Source organism: Scyliorhinus torazame, chromosome 9, assembly GCF_047496885.1.
Source record: "Scyliorhinus torazame isolate Kashiwa2021f chromosome 9, sScyTor2.1, whole genome shotgun sequence".
Taxonomy (NCBI): Eukaryota; Metazoa; Chordata; class Chondrichthyes; order Carcharhiniformes; family Scyliorhinidae; genus Scyliorhinus; species Scyliorhinus torazame.
In genome coordinates this window covers 267,024,102-267,044,915 of record NC_092715.1, presented here as the reverse complement: position 1 = coordinate 267,044,915, position 20,814 = coordinate 267,024,102, and the positions used below count along the sequence as shown (strand labels likewise).

The following is a 20,814-nucleotide window of genomic DNA, read 5'->3' as shown; positions in this document are numbered from 1 at the left end:
GATGGGAAGTGTTCAGACTGGAGTCCAGTTACTAGTGGTGTACCACAAGGATCTGTTTTGGGGCCACTGCTGTTTGTCATTTTTATAAATGACCTGGAGGAGGGCGTAGAAGGGGAGGGGTGAGTACATTTGCAGATGACACTAAAGTCGGTGGAGTTGTGGACAGTGCGGAAGGATGTTACAAGTTACAGAGGGACATAGATAAGCTGCAGCGCTGGGCTGAGAGGTGCCAAATGGAGTTTAATGCAGAAAAGTGTGAGGTGATTCATTTTGGAAGGGGTAACAGGAAGACAGAGTACTGGGCTAATGGTAAGATTCTTGGCAGTGTGGATGAGCAGAGAGATCTCGGTGTCCATGTACATAGATCCCTGAAAGTTGCCCCCAGGTTGAGAGGGTTGTTAAGAAGGCGTACGGTGTGTTAGCTTTTATTGGTAGAGGGATTGAGTTTCGGAGCCATGAGGTCATGTTGCAGCTGTACAAAACTCTGGTGCGGCCGCATTTGGAGTATTGCATGCAATTCTGGTCGTCGCATCATAGGAAGGATGTGGAAGCATTGGAAAGAGTGCAGAGGAGATTTACCAGAATGTTGCCTGGTATGGAGGGAAGATCTTATGAGGATAGGCTGAGGGATTTGAGGTTGTTTTCGTTAGAGAGAAGAGGGTTAAGAGGTGACTTAATTGAGGCATACAAGATGATCAGAGGATTGGATAGGGTGGACAGTGAGAGCCTTTTTCCTCGGATGGTGATGTCTAGCACAAGGGGACATAGCTTTAAATTGAGGGGAGATAGATATAGGACAGATGTCAGAGGTAGGTTCTTTACTCAGAGAGTAGTAAGGGTGTGGAATGCCCTGCCTGCAACAGTAGTGGACTCGCCAACACTAAGGGCATTCAAATGGTCATTGGATAGAGATATGGACGATAAGGGAATAGTGTAGATGGGCTTTAGAGTGGTTTCACAGGTCGGTGCAACATCGAGGGCCGAAGGGCCTGTACTGCGCTGTAATGTTCTATGTTCTCTACAGATGCTGTGTGACTATCTGAACATTATTCTCTGATGCCGTGTCTTTAATGTTTGGCAGTTAAATTCGTTTTATGATTTGAATTTGAATTTTGCATAAAGTTCTCTTTTAATTGAATGAAAGGGGATGTATTTGTGATCATCATGCTCATTTGCATTTATTTTCTATTGGCCTTTACCCCCCCCCCCCCCCCCCCCACCACCACCACCACCACCACCGAATTACAACCACCAAACAGAATGAAATATACTGATTTATAAAAGGCTGATGTCATTGGATACAGGCTCTGATCTGGCCGGTGTCTCTGGGTTACATTGAGTCTGTGGCCATTGTCATAAAAATCTACAACAGTGGTCAGCTCAAACATTTTCCATTCAAATATATTCCTTAAGAGCGTTCTGTGAATAAAGCTCCCAACTCACAAATAAAGAGGAAGCATTTTTATCTAAATTGTTTTAAGGAAGGGTGTGTTCAGCTCCCGAATAGAAGCAGGAGTCAGACAATGCTTCAACGTTAAATATATATAGATATCAAATATATATTCATTGTTGCTCTGTAAAACTGCGTCGTTTAAAAGGTTTTCGTGAATAATTACTCTTCAGAATTCCGTTCTAAATTAGGTTCCTATCTTTGTTATTTTGGGGTATTTACAATGAAAGTTCAGCGTTGCAGCTAAACAATTTCCCCCTTCATTTGGGAACCCTACATGCTGTTTCTGTGTTTCATTTCGTGGGGTTTTTTTGGGGGTTGAATCCAAAAGCAAAAATAGGAGGTGCTGGGAAAACAGTGTCCAAATCCAACCCACGCTGAATTGAGTAGATGCTGGCGCTGGGGTGACTTAACTCTCATTACTGTTTTCAGCTACATGGCCTTAACTACATCACAGATTGAAATGTGTGACATTTTCCATGTGGAGTATGTGAGCACCGAATCCCGCTGTGAAACACAACAATCCGCACAGTTCACTTTAAGAAAAGAACATTCAGGTCGATATCCTTGTGGGTGAAAGCCGTTCTCAAGAATTGTGCCAATTAGCCGCTTTCAACTGGCAGCTAAACTCCCTTTCCAACTGACATTCGTTGCAGAAATCAAGGTTCGGTTTTGGCTGTGTGCGTTTTGAACGGGACTGGGGTGTTTATCCTCAAACTGGTAAAAGCTTCGATGGAAATGTGTCCAGTGGCCTGATTAACAGCGCGAGTTATAACTAAAATTCACATTTACCTTCAGATGTGGAAAGAAAATGCCCAAATAGAACGAAAATGCGAATACCAGGCGTGTCTGGAAACAGAAAGCGGAATGTCATGGGGTTGTGTTCAGATGTTACCCTAACCCCTGCGTCCTCAGATCTAACCAACTCGAATAACCCTGTTCACCTTCCAATAATAGGAAGATCCTCGTTCAAAGAGTGAAAACAGACAGGAGAAACTGTTTGAAGGCGTTTTTCTCTCTCAAATCATTTGTGGATTTGAATAAAGCTTAAATTCGGATTATGAAGTATTTCTTATTGGGAACTGGGACAGAAAGTCATGTTCAGCTGTTAATGTTAGTTCCAAAAGATGCCGTTTATCACCTTTTAACGCAATTTCGATCGAATCGATTATAATATAGAAAACAATTGGACTTGGTGAAAATCAATAGGCAGGTGGACATCTATCAGGTAGAAAGGAGCGGTTAGATTTTAAACAAATTACAAAACTTGTTGTGATTTTGATTTTTAATATTTTAGTACCAGTGTTAAAAACAAGTTTGTTTTAATATTAGTCACACGCAGTGAATGGCCAGAATAATAATCGTTATTAGTGTCACAAGTAGGCTTACATTAACACTGCAAATGTGTTTAAACAGCTAAAATATTCTGATAATAATTACAATACTCTTCAATTTCCCGTTCTAATTTAATTTTCTCCATTTGTAGTATTTCTGAATGGCACCTAATGGCGCGGTTGTGGATTTAAATTCTCAAAGATGTACACAAAACATTCAGTGCAAGGCTGGACAAGCTGGGGGTTAAACGAATTATGAAACGTGTGTGAAACCTGTGGGTTGAAAGATTAGATATCACGGTCACGAGAAAATAATAATGAATGTTCGATGGGTTTTTCTTTTGCAAAACATGTTTGTTTTTAAATGGTAAAATTGCAGGTCTGTGTTTGGCGGGTGCGCTCTATCCTTGTGATCTTGGGGGCCCCAGTGTCTTTCTGCCGACCTCCTGAATATCCCTCCCTTCCCGGGTCACTGGCGGGAATGCCTTCATTTTCCCCAAAACTCTAGAGTAGATGTTATAACTGGACGGGAAGATCCCAGAATGAACCCCAGGCTCAAAACTTTCCATTTTTATATATATAAAACCTGGAGGAGCGTCATAGCACCGCTAATTAGTTTTAACAATAAGAAATAAATTATATTAAACATGAACAATTGGATTATGGTAAAACCCTCCTTTACTTCCCCTTAACAATTACACACAGGTTTTAAGGGTTTTTTTTTGTTTAAATTTAGAGTACCCAATTCATTTTTTCCAGTTAAGGGGCAATTTAGCGCGGCCAATTCACCTACCCTGCACATCTTTGGGCTGTGGGGGCGAAACCCACGCAAACACGCGGAGAATGTACAAACTCCACACGGGCAGTGACCCAGAGCCGGGATCGAACCTGGGATCTGGGCCCGTGAGACGGCTGTGCTAACCACTGTGCCACCCTGCTGCCCGGTGTTAAGGTGGATTACAAATGGCATCTGAAGCTACAATGGTCTCATTGACACACAAAGTCCCTTTTAAGCCCACCACCAGACTCCCTGAGTACTTCCCTGGAGGAAAAGGTAGCGAAGCCATTACCAGCACCCTTCGTCCCGACACCCTGCACAAGCTCAGCTCCATCCGCACCCACAGAGCCTCCAGATCATCACACAAACCCAACAGTTTCTTCATGTTCGGCGCCCAATAATAATATATCATCTTTGATAACACCAACCCCCATCCACCACCACCACTACCACGACTGCCTCTTCCTCTGAGACAGGCAGTACAGCATTCATAATCCTGGCTAATTCCCCGACCCAGGTGAACATCAAAATCAATCTCTCCATGCACTTGTTTTCTTAACCATTATTCCATGGGATGGATTTTCTTCTAGCAAAGCTGAGAGAGATATTCCCTGTAAGCCTGCTAAACTAACTGCTTCTAGCAGAGCTCTGAGCGCTGCCTTCTGTCTGACTGCCTATCTCCAACTCCAGTCAAATTAGCTAAACCAAACTTAAAAGCTACCTTACAAGGCCCCAGTTCCTAAGCAATGCCCACGTACCTCTGCTGGCCTCTATTCTTTATGCCATAGCCTTTTCTAAGCACCATAGAAACACAGTTGGAACTTAACCAACCCCCACACAAACAAACACCATTGTCCAGCATGAATCTAAATTTTACCCTTCCAGGCACAGAAACATTGAATTAAACCCACTTAAAACTATACCTTATTTCTAATATTTCATAGTTTTCATAGAATTTACAGTGCAGCAGGAGGCCATTCGGCCCATCGAGTCTGCACCGGCTCTTGGAAAGAGCACCCTACCCAAGGTCCACACCTCCACCCTTTCCCCATAACCCAGTAACCCCACCCAACACTAAGGGCAATTTTGGACACTAAGGGCAATTTATCATGGCCAATCCACCTAACCTGCACATCTTTGGACTGTGGGAGGAAACCGGAGCACCCGGAGGAAACCCACGCACACACGGGGAGGATGTGCAGACTCCGCACAGACAGTGACCCAAGCCGGAATCGAACCTGGGACCCTGGAGCTGTGAAGCAATTGTGCTATCCACAATGCTACCGTGCTGCCCTATATTTACCAATACAAATCCAATTCCCTTAAAACTACCTTTGTTTTAAGAGCTTCACAGCACAGCAAGAGGCCCTTCGGCCCATCATGTATGTGGTGGTCATCAAGCACCTATCTATTCTAATCCCATTTTCCAGCACTTAGTCCCTTGCCTTGTCTGCTCTGGCATTCCAGGTGCTTATGAAAATATTCCTTCAATGTCGTGAGGGTTCCCGCCCCAACCCCTCTTTCAGGCAGCGAATTCCAGATTCCACCACCCTCTGGGGGAAAAGGTTTTCCCTCAAATCCCCTCTAAATTTTCTACCCCTGGCTTTAGATCTATGCCCACTTCAAATAATTTCCAACCCTGTAAAAAAGAAACCTACTCGAATCTCACCGTCCCCAGTAAACTTTGCGATGGTCCTCTCTAAACCTCCCTTTTCGATGCTCAGGGATTCCCTTAACTACATCCATCCTGTAGCAACTCGGCGAGTGTTTTCTTACATTAAATAGTTGGTTACATCATCGCACATTGTTGTTTTACTGACATTGAACAACGTTAAAGATCTCAGGCCGGTGATTTCACACGGAGAGCGAGCGGTGTGACCCAGGTAACTATGTCTGTTCCGTTTAGCTACAACGGATTTTTAATAACGATTCTCAGCGCGAATTCAATTTCATTCGATGGTTTGTAGAAATTTCGGAGTTACCGGGAATAATGGTCGAGCGCGTTGAAAAATCTAAAGATTCGGGGGGGGGGGGGGGGATCAGTTTTTTTTTGGGGGGGGGAATCAGTTTTTTTTTGGGGGGGGGGGAATCAGTTTTTTTTGTTACTGACTTCTTGTTCCATCCAGGTTCGGATCCCCGGACTGGATCGGCAGGTAGAGGGATTAAATGTGTTTCCAGAGAAACCTGGAGGAGCCGGGTGTGGGGGGGGAGGGGTGAAATCCAAACGCAAATGTTACCCTTACTGAGCAAGCAAACTGCCTTACTGTGGGGGAAATCACTCCAATTCTTCTCTCGCCTGTTCACAGAGTAAATTCGAAAGCTCCCACAGCTTTATGGAAGGAGACTGGGTTATATTTTTGATGTACAAAGTGAAATCTCTTTTCATTATCGTCCATGAATGATTCGTTCATTATCTCTCTCCCCCCCCCCCAATGGTGTGTCAGGCATATCACTAGATTTCCATCTCCTGTCTCAACCCTTTTTCCAGGTCGTTCGTTGTGCATTTCCCCAGCCTGTGTTTTAGGATCCGTTTGGAATCGTTCTCTCGATTCCCGCGTTTCCTGGTGATCCCAGTCTGACACACTTAAATACCTGCTCATTCCAGGATCTTGTAGAAACATCCCAGTTCTCAGATCCATAAAGCCTTTGTGTGGCGACTTTTAAATTTTTCTTTACAGTTTATCTTTTTAAAAGTATACAGCGTGCATCCAGTCGACTATCATGAGAAGGTTGGCGAAAACAAACTGCTTTACATGTTGTTATAGTCAATCTCCTGGCAAAGTGTGAATTCTCTCACTTCAGGGAACGGTAATTGTCGAGTTGGTTTCGGAGTTTGTTAAAGGTGGAATTATAAATATATATATTTATTCATGATTAAATATGAATTCATATTTAATGAAATACTGAAGTACTGAAATAAATAAAAATACAGAGGTTCTATTGGAAATTAAAATAAAACACACCGGGAGAAAATGCCAGTTAAGGGGTAAAAGCAAGAGAATAATTCCTGTGCAAATCCTGATCAAATTCTATTCAATTTGAATCTTTCAAATGGAAACGTGCGGTTACAACTTTAACTGTTGCACTGACGGTGACTGGTTTTAAATATTAAAAGCAGCTTTTTAAACTGTTGCAATTTGCTTCAATATTATTCTGCATCGAATGTTTATCTGATGTTTACCAGTGGGGAACTTCTCAATGTTTAACAGGCTGTACAAATAAGCTTGTGACTACCCAGAGATGTCATTCCTTGAAGGGGCATTTGTTTTGTTGTTTACGGATCGAATCGAATGATTGGAATGTCTGAGTTTACCAGAAGTCCCTTCATTGAATTCATCAATTAGAACCGGTTTAGAAATAAATCCCAAATTAACCCCAGACACATTTAGGAGCAATAGAAACGTTTCCATCCTCATGATTGAATCATTGATTGAACCATTCGGCCAGTCGTTTCCATGCTGGCTCTTTGCTAGATATCCAATCAATCCCACTCCCGACACCCCCCTCCCCCTGTTAAATGTTGGGATTGTGTAGCTGCTCAAACCCATCGGGAGGGTCAGAACAACGAGGCCACATTGCAAACCCCAGCAGTAAGATGCTGAGGGACATTTGGGGATGGTCATCAGGACATGTTTATTCTTCGTGGCACTGCGTTGGAACCTGCACACGGAATTTCTGGAGTGGAGCAATGGGTGTGTTTATTTAAATGACTGACAGGGGGAGTGACTGCAGTTTGGAATTAAGAGCAGTTCTCTGCAGGCGCCGGCGCAGCAGCTGGATGCTGGAGGTGGGGAAGGTGTGTGAGGTTCCTGCCTGCACGCTTCACCCTGTCTCAGTGCCATGGGCCCCCTGTTGTAGGGATGACAGCAGAGGGTCAGCAGTCGCCATCGCCAGCCGCCTGTGTGGTGAATGGGGAGAAGGAGTCGGCCGCCCACCCTGGCGAGCCTCCCCGGGGGAGGAGGCGCAAGCGGCCCATTCAAAGAGGGAAGCCCCCCTACAGCTACATCGCCCTGATCGCCATGGCAATCGCCAACTCCCTGGACAGAAAGCTGACCCTGGGCGGCATCTACAGGTTCATCACAGAGCGGTTCCCCTTCTACCGGGAGAACCCCAAGAGGTGGCAAAACTCCATCCGGCACAACCTCACCCTCAATGACTGCTTCATCAAAATCCCCCGGGAGCCAGGGCGGCCGGGCAAGGGCAACTACTGGGCACTCGACCCAGGGGCTGAGGACATGTTCGACAGTGGCAGCTTCTTGAGAAGGAGGAGGAGGTTCAAGAGGTCAGATACCTCCAGCTACCCGAGCCTCCTGCAGGACCACGGCCTCTTCGCTCCAATGCAAGTAAGCAGATCCCACACAAGACCCATCTACGCCAATGTGAGCTACCCTCCCCAGCTTGCCCCCAATGCCCCTCTCCATTACTCCCCGCCCCCCTCGGCGTTTTGCAGCACCCAGTCCAGGATGTTGACCTTCAGCAGCCTGGCTTCGGGGACAGATATGAGCCAGCTCCCCCCTAACTCATGTCCAGCAGAACTCAGCCCTGCTTATAACAACTTTGGAGGCACAGCTTACCAGACTCGAGGCTGCAATGGAGCCCTGTATTCCAACGCTGTGCCCTATACCTACATGGGCGCCAATCCACGTCTCCCCATGAATCAATCGACCTGCTGCCCAGCCACCGGCCAAATGTATGGCGCCTCCAGCCGCCTGTCTGTCCCTCTCTCCCCGGCAACTAATGAGTCCATGGAGCCCTTTGAACGAATCTCTCCAGCCCACTTCCCACCCCTACGACAGTATAGCAGCAACGGGCCGAACAACTGCACAGGTGCACACATCAGGCACGCATCTTACTGCGGAAACGTGGACGGGATTGACTATTCCACTTAAAAAAATAAGCTTCAGAATCTCCCTGGTGAGTCCCGCCATAAACCAAGTGAATCTGCATCGCCCCAAGAATTAAATCAATTTGACATCTGATCCTGGTGCCAAATGTCAAGATGTTAATCATTGACTTGAATGTGCACATTGCAGCCCATCTTTAAACACTTGTAAAGTTTTGTCTACACTCTTTGCATTTTGAGCTGTATATTTTCTAAAGGGAACTTACTCCAGCAGTATTGACACTGACGGCTGTGTGTGTGGTTTTCTCTCGCTTCATGCTCGCCAGTTGGGGCAGATTTTTGCACGATTTGGGGAATGGAGTGATGATCCTGATAACTTACTGCCTTCACTCGCACTGAGCAGTTTGCCAAAATTAGGCCACAATCTCTTTGAGGTGGACACAGGAAGGAGACGATGTCTAACTTTGATATGAAGCTGGCGTCAGCAACTCTTCAAGAACAAGCTCGCCTTCAACAAACTAAAACACCGAGTGAAAGGATTGATGCCATTCGCAAATAATTGGTGGGAAATTCGACACTAATTTGGAAAGTAAATCTCAAGATTTTCACTCAACCAGGGGTATATACATCAGAGTTTCTGAATGTTGCGGATTTTGCAATACCCTAGATTGCTTCTACATTTATTAAGAGTTTATTCTCTCGCATCGATGGTGTCCGTGCGTTTGGGGGGGGGGGGGGGGGTTATTTTGAAAAGTTACATTGAGATGTGATCATCCACCTCGTTGCATTTGGAAACGGTCACATCACTCGCAAAAGGGACCAAGATTTGCACCAAATCAACAGGGTTCAGTGCACTGTGTAAAATGCAAGGGCTCGGGGACAAGGGACTGGTCGAAGGACTGTTGTGGGTTTTTTAAAAATAGGATAATGATTGCAAATCTTTTTAAATTCGGGGTTTATCTCCAGCGCTGAATCTCCTGGGGTTTGGGGATTACACGACTGACTTGTGCAAAGAAAAACTTCGGCCTTTAGAATTCCATGATGATTGTTAGGACAGTTGGGATATAAGTTGGATATTGTAACACGTTATTAATGATACACAAAACGCGCGGAACAATAAGATGTGCTTTGCGTTTAGAGTGGGATGCTCTTTCCAAGAATTAGGTGGGGGTGACTGGGTTACGGGGATGGGGTGGAGGTAGGGGCTTAAGTGGGGTGCTCTTTCCAAGGGCCGGTGCAGACTTGATGGGACGAATGGCCTCCTTCTGCACTGTGAATTGTATGATTGTATGATAATTTAGAGTTTACAATGCATAAGGAGGCCATTCGGCCCATCGGGTCTGCACCGAAATGGGCACCCCGCCCAGGCCTCCACTCTAACCCCATAACCCAACCATACCTTTTTGGACACAAAGGATTCATTTATCCCGTACCAGCCTCCCCGAACAGGTGCCGGAATGTGGCAACTAGGGGCTTTTCACAGTAACTTCATTTGAAGCCTACTTGTGACAATAAGCGATTTTCATTTCATTTCATTTCATGTCCAATCCACCTAATCTGCACATCTTTGGACTGTGGGAGGAAACCGGAGCACCCAGTGGAAACCCACGCAGACACTGGGAGAACGTGTAGACTCCACACAGACAGTCACCCGAGGCCAGAATTGATACAATCCTCAACTCAACTTTCCCATCCTATCCCCATAACCCTTGATGGCACAATAGTTAGCATTGTTGCCTCACAGCTCCAAGGACCCTGCTTCGATTCCGGCTTGGGTCACTGGGGATCAGGGGTTATGCGAAGAAGGCAGGAGAATGGGGGATGAGAAAATATCAGTCATGATTGAATGGCGGAGCAGACTCGATGGGCTGAGTGGCCTAATTCTGTTCCTATGTCTTCTGATGTTATGTCTGTGCGGTGTCTGCACTTTCTCCCCGTGTCTGCGTGGATTTCCTCCGGGTGCTCCGGTTTCCTCCCACATGGCCAACCCACCTAACCTGCACATCTTTGGACATGCTAAATTGCCCCTTAGTGTCCAAAAAGGTTAGGTGGTGTTACTGGGTTATGGGGATAGGGTGGAGTTATGGGCTTAAGTAGGGTGCCCATTCCAAGGGTATTCCACGGGTCGGTGCAGACTCATTTCCTCTTCCTCTCTGTTTTAATCGGATGACCTCTAATTCTCAGATTATTCCCTCCGATCCGATCCTGCCCACCCTCGCCTCACAGAAAGTAAAGGCACATGCCACAAAAATACACTAATACACAAAATGACAGAGTGCTTACATATTTAGCAATTTTTAAATTTCTACTTTGCATAAACTCTTGAGAGGCTTAGTCCCACCAATAGCCTGCCGATAAACATTCACCACAGGGTTGATTAACAAGTGGGGGTCACGCATGGGGGAAAGTTTACCTCTGTGTCAATGCTTTTTCAAAAAGGTGATTGCCTTAAGAATATCTTTTTTGTTAAATAAAGTGTTCATTTCGTAAAAGACCAGATTATTTTCAAAATGCTTATGTTTTGTTTTCTTGCTAACCTCACTCACCTCGGGTCTTCAAGACAATCTCCCACCTCATCGACATCTCCTGGCGCCTTGTACCTCATTGTTGCTGGCTGGCCTGCCCTTGGTCCTGGGTTGAAAAACCAGCTGGCTGCACCTTTTGTTTTGCGAATGTAAACCACAGGATCTTCTGCCTCAGGGTCTCTCCCTGCTTGTGGTTCCCTTTTGCTCCTCGCCTGTGCACACCTCAACGTTCAGACCAGTGTGTTTTCCTGCTCTGGGAAGACTCAACCAATCAGAGTTTGATGTCGCTCTGCATTGCTGGCTGACCAGCTTGAGCCTATCAGCAAATGTAGCGTTATCAGGCTATGATTGTAGCTCACTGACATGGTGCTCTCTCTCTCTCTCTCTTCCCCCCCCCCCCCCTCACCCCATTGGTCGGGTCCCTGTTCCTTGGCATAATGTGGTAAATCCACCTCTGCCACACCCCAGTCTTCAGTCCACTTTCTTGAACAATTGGAGTCAGTGTGGTTAGGGTGTTCCTGTCGTTCTGTTAGGGAGGGGGTTCCAGGAGTTTGACCCAGTGACAGTGAAGATATATTTCCAAGTCAGGATGATGTGTGGCTTGGAGGGGAACCTGCAGATGATGATGATCCCATGTATCTGCTGCTTTTCTAGGTGGTAGAGGTCACGGGGCTCAAAGGTGCTGTTGAAGGAGCCTTGATGATTTCTGCAGTGCATCTTGTAAGTGGTACACACGGCTGCTACTGTGCGTCAGTGGCTGAGGGAGCAAATGTTTAAGATGGTGGATGGAAGCAGGCTGCTTTGTTCTGGATAGTGTTGTATTTCCCGAGGGTTGTTGAAGCCGCACTCGTCCAGACAAATGGAAAGTGTTCCATCACACTCCTAACTTGTGCCTTGTAGACGGTGGACATGCTTTTGGAAATCAAGAGGTGAGTTATTCAGCACAAAATTCCCACCTTCTGACCTTCTCCTGTTGCCTTTATATGGCTGGTGCAGTTAAAGTTCTGGTCGATGATAACCCCCAGGATGGTAATGGTGGGAATGTGAAGACTTATTATTAATACCAATGAATATTAAGGGGAGGTAATTAGATTCTCTCTTGATAAATGTCGTCATTGTCTGGCACTTAAGTGGTACAAATGTTACTTGCCACATCAGTCCAAACCTGAATATTGTCCCGATCTTGCTGCATATGGACATGGGCTGCTTCAATATCTGAGGAGTCGTGAATAGTCTGAGCATTGTGCAGTCATCAGTGAACATCCCCACTTCTGACTTTAAGATGGCAGGAAGATCATTGATGAAGCAGCTGAAGATGGTTGGGGCCTAGGACATTCTACCCTGTGGAGCCCCAGCAGTGATGTCCTGGAGCTGAGATGATTGGCCTCAAACCATCACAACCATCTTCCTTTGTGTGAGGTATGATTTCAATCAGTGGAGATCCACCCCCCGCACCCCACCCATTCCCATTATGCAAATTGTCTGGAATATACTGAAATACGATGATATATATTTTAGCTCTTCAGTATTTATTATTTTCTGTTACTGACAGAGATTACTGAGAGGAGGAAGACATACAAGTTGAACAGATTTTGTGTTGTTCTGTATGTAACATACTGCAGAGTGTTGATTGTACGTCCCTTTCTAAAAGAGGCTGCATATAGAACCAGAGAATCCCTACAGTGCAGAAAGAGGCAGCACCGACCCTCTGGAAGAGCACTCCAGAGAATGTGCCAACTCCACACAGTCACCCAAGGCCAGAAGAGAACCCAGGTCCCTGGTGCTCTGAGGCAGCCATGCTAACCACTGTGATCATGTCTTACCCAGAGTATAAACAATATCAGAGATCCCTTTATTGATTGAAAAAAGGTTTGTTTCTGATTTCCCCCCCCCCCCTCCCCCATTCTTTCCTGGAATGTGAGTGTCGCAGGCTAAGCCAGCATTTGTTGCCCATCCCTAATTGCCCTTGAGAAGGTGGTGTTCAGCCGCCTTCTAGAACCGCTGCAGTCCATGTGGTGTAGGTACACCCACTGTGCTGTTAGGCAGGGAGTATTATGATGGACTATTTCTATATATTTTATGAAAAAAATCTGAGATACACAGGTGATGCGTTGAAACACTTTTAGCCAAACGTATTGTCGTTATTGAATCCCAGATCACTGAGATGTTAATATCTGGAAATTTCTCTCAGGTGATTGTTTGTGTTTTAACATTTTGTGACTGAGAAACTATACACGGTGTGACTCGATATACCGCAAAAAAGGACCTCAAACTGGCGGGAATATATAGTTTGAATGGCAGGAATGTTGTCACTTCAGGAATATCATCTTAGCTGAACCACAATAAGATATAACTGTTGTACATCGCCCTACCTACTTTTATTTGTAATTTAAAAACAAAATGCTAAACCCAAATTTGTTTTAGAATCATATTTTATTTCTTCCTCTGGTTAAACAATAGAAATGGTCACAGTTCTATAACTATAAGCAACAATAATCTTCTTACACCAGTGTAATGTTGGTAAAATGGAAGCGAACTGAAAAGATCTGTTGATCAGGCAGGCTTCTTTTACTATCAAATAATGGTCAAGGGATGATTTCCAGTTTTTATTATTAGTAATTGTATATTTAGTTAAATGCAGAATTAAGATTATGACACTTGCGGATGAAAAAAATGGTTTACATGCTTTAATGGTTAAGAGGCACTTTTGTTACTTGACAAATCTACTTTTTCAATAAATCCGGGTTATTGTGATTTTAACAGAGTATTGAAGATTTTTTCTTGTAAAGTTTACAAGGATTCACAGAATCACAGAAAAATACAGTGCAGAAAAGGCCCTTTGGCCCAGAGGCTGTACCGCTGCATGAAAGGCACCTGATTTGCCAATCCTAATCCCATTTGCCAGCACTGGGCCCATAGCCTTGAATGTTGTGACGGGCCAAGTACTCATCCAGGTACTTTTTAAAGGATATGAGGCAACCCGCCTCTACCACCCTCCCAGGCAGCGCGTTCCAGACCCTCACCACCCTCTGGGTAAAAATGTTTTTCCTCAAATCCCCCCCCCCCCTGAATCTCCCGTCCCTCACCCTGAACTTGTGTCCCGTCGTAACCCACCCTGCTCCCTATCCACCCTGTCCATGATCTACACCTCAATCAGGTCACCCCTCAGTCTTCTCTGCTCCAGTGAGAACAACCCAAGGCCATCCAACCTCTCTTCATAACTTAAATGTTCCATCCCAGGCAACATCCTGGTGAATCTCCTCTGCACCCCCTCCAGTGCAATCATACCCTTCCTATAATGTGGCGACCAGAATTGCACACAGTACTCCAGCTGTGGCCTCGCCAAAATTCTATACAACTCCAACATGACCTCCCTGCTTTTGTAATCTGTGCCCTGAATGATAAAGGCAAGTGTATCATCTGCCTTTTTCACCACCCTATTAACCTGTCCTTCTGCCTTCAGAGATCTATTTATAAACATGGCAATGTCTCTTTGTTTTCAGGACTTCCCAGCGTGGTGCCATTCATTGAATATTTCCTTGTCAGATTGCTCCTTCTTAAATGTAACACCTCACACTTTTCAGGATTAAATTCCATCTGCTACCTTTCTGCCCATTTGACCATCCTGTCTCTTTCTTCCTGTAACTCAAGACACTCAACCTCACTGTTAACCACCCGGCCTCCTCACTGTTAACCACCCGGCCTATCTTTATGTCACCTGCAAACTTACTGATCCTACTACCCTCCACATAGTCATCTAAGTGATTTGTATAAATGACGAATAATAGGGGGCCAACAGATCCCTGTGGTACACCACTGGTCACTGGCTTCCAGTCACTAGAGCAGTCGTCTGTCATCACCCTCTGTTTCCTACAGCTCAGCCAGCTTTGAATCCACCTTATCAAGTTCCCCTCTATCCCATGTACATTTGCCTTCTTTATAAATCTCCCATGTGGGAACTTGTCAAAGAATTTGCTGAAATCCATGTAAACTACATCAACTGCACTATCCTCATCTACACACTTAGTCACGTGCTCAAAAAATTCAATCAAATTTGTTAGGCATGACCTCCCTCTGACAAAACCATGCTGACTATTCCTGATCAAACTTTTCCTCTCCAAGTGGAGATAGATTCTCTCCTTCAGACTTTTCTCCATTAGTTTCCCCACCACTGACTTCACTGGCCTGTAGTTCCCTGGCTTATCCCTGCAGCCCTTCTTAAATAATGGGACCACATTCGCGGTTCTCCAGACCTCTGGCATCTTTCCCATGGCCAGAGAAGAATTGAAAATTAAGATCAGGGTCCCTTCAATCTCCTCCCTCACCTCCCACAGCAACCTGGGGCACAATTCGTCCGGACCTGGAGATTTGACAACTTTTAAGCTTGCCAACGCCTCCAATACCTCGTCCCTCCCTGTATCAACTTGTTCAATAACCTCACAGTCTCTCTCCCCGGGTTTTCCTCCTCTTGGATGAATTCTGATGTGAAATATTCATTTAACACCTTCCAATGTCCCCTAGCTCCACCCAGAGATTCACCTCTTGGTCCCCAATGGGCCCTAGATTTTCTCTGGTTATCCTCTTCCTATTGATATATTTATAGAATATCTTTGGATTTTCCCTATCTTTACCAGCTAGAGATTTCTCATATCCCCTCTTTGCTCTCCTATTTGCTTTCTTAAGCTCCATCCTGCACTTTCAGTAGTCCACTAATGCCTCTGTTGATTTGCTCCCCTTGTACTTCTAAAAGCCTCTCTCTTCCTTCTCATTGTATCCTGAATATCTCAGGTCATCCATGGTTCTCTGGGCTTGTTATTCCTTCCTATTACCCTAGAGGGAACATGGTGGGTCTGTACCCTCCCCATTTCCTCTTTAAACACCCCCTCGCTGCTCATTTGTAGATCTCCCCACCAGTAACTTGTTCCAATCTACCTTGGCCAGATCCTGCCTTATTTTACTAAAGTCTGCGCTCCCCCAATCCAACACCCTTTTCTGCAATTTGTCTATTTCCTTGTCCCTAACAAACTTAAATTGCACCATGTTGTGGTCGTTATCACTATAATGCTCCCCCACTATCACAACAACCACCCATCTGGCTTCATTCCCCAAAATTAGGTCCAGCACTGCACCATCCCTTGTTGGACCCTCCACATGCCGAGCTAAAAAGTTATCTTGTAACACAATGACTATCGCAGTTAATGTTGGGAAAGTTGAAATCATCCACTATAATTACCATATTATTATTTTTAATTTATTATATTATTGCACTTCTGCAAATTGTGCACATATTTGCTCCTCAATTTCCCATTGGCTATCTGGGGGTCTAAGGATTGGGTGCGAAGATTTCTTTTCCAATTGTGCGAACAGCCTAAGAATATTTATTGGCATTTATGATCACAATTCAATTCAGTACATTGAGCTGAGGCATTGAAATGGATCCCCAATGGCCAGGGTGATTGCAAACCTGAGTGTATCAGTTGTAAAACTCAATCCGGAAAGGTTTGCTATTCAGAGGGACTGTGGCCAAAGTAATATAATAATAATCTTTATGGTCACAAGTAGGCTTACAATAACACTGCAAAGAAGTTACTGTGAAAAGCTCCTAGTCGCCACACTCCGATGCCTGTTCGGGTACATGGAGGGAGAATTCAGAATGTCCAATTCGCCTAACAGCGCGTCTTTCGGGATTTGTGGGTGGAAACTGGAGCACCCGGAGGAAACCCACGCAGACACGGGGAGAATGTGCAGACTCCGCACAGACAGTGACCCAAGCCAGGAATCGAACATGGGTCGCTGGCGCTGTGACGTGACAGTGCTAACCACTGTGCTACTGTGCCACCCATTACTTTCAAGTGTGTGGAGGCACAAAACTCAACACGGTCTGGATTCACAGGTTTGTAGAAGCAGTAAATTCTCCGAGATGCTGAATTTGTTGAAAGGGTAAAAGATTTCATCCATCTCCATGTTTTCATATTATTGTGAGGTGTAGATATCTCCTTGACATTTTCTTTCTTATGCTTTGTCCTATTTACCTGCTGTCTGTTGGGAAACAGGTTATACCGGTTGATTTAAGATTTCTTTAAAATTCGTCCCAAATCATTAAAAGATATAAGATTCATTACATCTTTCTTAACAATAAGACTGTTGTAATGCCACATGAGATAATTGTTACTGGAGGGGATTGCTAAATAGAAACAGAGTTAATTATTTAAACAAAACCACTTTCTTGCCTGTGCTTGTTAGGCTGTTTACAGAGGTGAATGTTAAATTATGAAATTAATTGATAGCAGAAGATTACCGAGTTTTGGAAAGAAAGGGTTTCCTTTACTAAATTATGATCAATGATTGTAACTTATTCAGAGTTGCTGTAATTTTTAGAGTGAATCTTTCCCTGTTATTGTTAAATGATTTCCTTTTAAAAAAAAAACACACACCAAATGAATCTACTTCAGTAACTATTCCAATTTATCAATGAATATTGGAGGCCGCAGTGGCGCAGTGGTTAGCACTGCTACCTCAAAGCACCGAGGTCCCAGCTCAAAAACATAAACTGAGCCTATAGAACACATTAAAGAGGGTGACTAAAATTTTGATCAACGAGCCGCATGGTGGCTTAGTGGTTCTCACGGCGCCAAGGACCCGGGTTCGATCCTGGCCCTGGGTCACGGTCCGTGTGGAATTTGCACATTCTCCTAGTGTTTGCGTGGGTTTCGCCCCCACAACCCAAAGGTGTGCAGGGTAGGTGGATTGGCCACGCTAAGTTGCCCCTTAATTGTAAAAAATGTACCACGCAGTACATACTCGTGCAACTCGGCCAACGTTGTCTACCTCATATGCTGCAGGAAAGGATGTCCCGAAGCATGGTACATTGGCGAGACCATGCAGATGCTACGAAAACGAATAACGGACATCGCGCGGCAATCACCAGGCAGGAATGTTCCCTTCCAGTCGGGGAACACTTCAGCAGTCAAGGGCATTCAGCCTCTGATCTCTGGGTAAGCGTTCTCCAAGGCAGCCTTCAGGATGCGCGACAATGCAGAATCGCCGAGCAGAAACTTATAGCCAAGTTCTGCACACGAGTGCGGCCTCAACCGGGACCTGGGATTCATGTCGCATTACATTCATCCCCCATCTGGCCTGCGAAATCCTACCAACTGTCTTGGCTTGACACAATTCACACCTTTTTAACCTGGGGTTACCCCAACTCTGGATCTGTAAAGATTTAATCACCTGCTAATGTCTATATATATATATATATATATATATGTTTCTGGAACATACCTCTTCATTCACCTGAGGAAGGAGCAGTGCTCCAAAAGCTAGTGTTTGAAATCATCCTGTTGGACTTTAACCTGGTGTTGTAAGACTTCTTACTGTGCTCACCCCAGTACAACGCCGGCATCTCCACATCTTGGAAAAAATGAATTGGGTACTCTTAAGTGTATTAAAAAAAAAAAAATCAATGAATATTAGTACTGAGTGACTTTATATGGTTCCAATTAAAATAACCATGTTGTAGGATCTTAATCCAGAATTTAATGAGAATTTTGAAAGTTTTGTTCAGGACACTGATGTTTGCAAGAATCGAGGTTACTCACTGTTGAATTATTTTCAAAGAAGTCTATCCTATTGGATAACTTTAGTAAAAAGATACAGTGAAACAAAGATTTGTTGCGGCCAATAACACCTTTAACCAAGTAAAAAGTGCCAAAGGCTTCAGGGGCACTATCAGACAAGCACAGTGAGATATTTGAATCGGCACCAACAGCTTGTTTTATAAGGAATATCTGAAAGCAGGATATAGAGACAGTGAGGTTTCAGGAAAGAATTCCAGAGCTTAGAACATTACAGCGCAGTACAGGCCCTTCGGCCCTCGATGTTGCGCCGACCTGTGAAACCACTCTAAAGCCCATCTACACTCTTCCCTTATCGTCCATATGTCTATCCAATGACCATTTGAATGCCCTTAGTGTTGGCGAGTCCACTACTGTTGCAGGCAGGGCATTCCACGCCCTTACTACTCTCGGAGTAAAGAACCTACCTCTGACATCTGTCCTATATCTATCTCCCCTCAATTTAAAGCTATGTCCCCACGTGCTTAGGGCTCAGGCAGCTGAAGGCACGGACACCAGAGGCGTAACCGGGGGGGGGGGAAAGAGAGACCCAGAGTCATGTTTGCAGGACCCATTCCCATTGCCTCCCTGAACAATGATCTTTGACAAGCATTACCCAGAGACGAAAGAGTATCTCAACTGCTGCTGGGCCTTACACAACAGGCTTATAAAGAAAAGCATGACTCTGCTCTAACTTCTGTTAAAAGCCAGATTAGCCTTTCTGTGGGAGTGACATTTCCTGATCTAGCAGCAAAGTACAGCACTTCGTTAAGGTCAATTTGGGCTGTTCAATGCCGTTTTCCTCTGTGATTGTAATGGATTTGCCACCATCGCCAACGCCCTCTGATGGAAGGAAATTACAGCTACACTGACTCTGCGCCCTTGGCTGTTTTCAGATATGGTGCTGAGCTAACATTTTCTGGTCATTCTCCATCTCAGTAGCAAAGGGCCGAGCTTACCCCTGATCTCGTTGTCCCCCGCCCTTTCCCAGCAAGGGACTGCCTTCCTGACTGTCGAACAGTAAGCCTGGGGTGTTTTGAAGCTGGTACAAGCTCCTATAACTGACGTCTGAGAGACGGCAATGTGTTTAAACTGCACAGCCTTGGCCACAGGGGCTCGCTTGACTTGCTGGACCAGCCATCCGCAGATACTTTGGGTGTTGGTGGCACCATCCTCATCGCTAAATCTGATCTGGGTGCTTTTTCCCACTGGCTGAGTCCGTCTGGAATTCTGCTCACCTCCAACCTGACATCTGCCCCCTTCTCCCCTACCCGACCCCCGAGTTCAGGAAATGTCCTGCACAGCCACTTTGCTGCTGTTGAGACAACGCAGTCCCTGGACCCAGTCATGTTTGCAGGACCCATTCCCTTCCTCCCTGTCCTCCCCTGAACAATGATCTTTGACAAGCATTACCCAGAGACCAAAGAGTATCTCAACTTCTGCTGGGCCTTACACAACAGGCTTATAAAGAAAAGCATGACTCTGCTCTAACTTCTGTTAAAAGCCAGATTAGCCTTTCTGTGGGAGTGACATTTCCTGATCGAGCAGCAAAGTACAGCACCGGGTATGTCAAACTGGATGTTTTGCTCAAATCTTTGAAGCTGGACTTGATCCATGCAACCTCCGGACTCTAGAAGCAGGAGTGCTCCCCAGCGAACTAATAGGAGAGAGCAGAAACCTTGCCCAAACAGTTTCAACTCAACAGCAGCAGTCTTCACTCCTGAATCGGAAGTATTTTAGATCAAGCTTCACTCCCAGAGCAGATCACATAAGGCTGAAACGTCTGTACGATTGAGAGTGATGCTATCTTTCGGCCGGGATATTAAACCGACGCCCTGCCTACCTGTTAGCAGACATAAAAGAGCACTGTTTGAAGAGCAGTGAAGCTCAATAAAGTTATCCTCCCATCACCAGTAAAACATGACCTGAATCATTTACCTAATTGATCTTCGTGAGAAGCATGCTATGTGAATAGGCTGCCACATTTGCTTCAATAACAAGTAAATACACTTCATAATCTAGTTCTTCAAGTTGTGCTCAGAAAACAGACTGCTCGCACCAACTGTATCATAGAATGGATAGTGTAACATTCTGACGGATTGGCCATATATTTAAAAATGTCAGATGGATGTTGATTTTGGCTGCTGCCCACCTACCAATTTATGGGGTGGGGTGGGGGAGAAAAGAGCTTAAGGGTGGGTGTGAAGGCAGTGGAGTGGGCACCCGTCGTATTTTATATTCCCGCCTCACTGAAAGCACGCCTGTTTTTTT

At 45.1% G+C, this 20,814-nt stretch overlaps 1 protein-coding gene across 1 annotated transcript; it reads left to right on the top strand.

Moving 5' to 3' along the window:
• Positions 1–7,331: 7,331 nt before the first annotated feature.
• foxe1 (forkhead box E1) lies at positions 7,332–13,690 on the top strand. Its single transcript, XM_072517451.1, has one exon. It carries the CDS (start codon positions 7,423–7,425, stop codon positions 8,449–8,451), a length of 1,029 nt encoding a protein of 342 aa, XP_072373552.1. The 5' UTR covers positions 7,332–7,422; the 3' UTR covers positions 8,452–13,690.
• Positions 13,691–20,814: the final 7,124 nt, after the last annotated feature.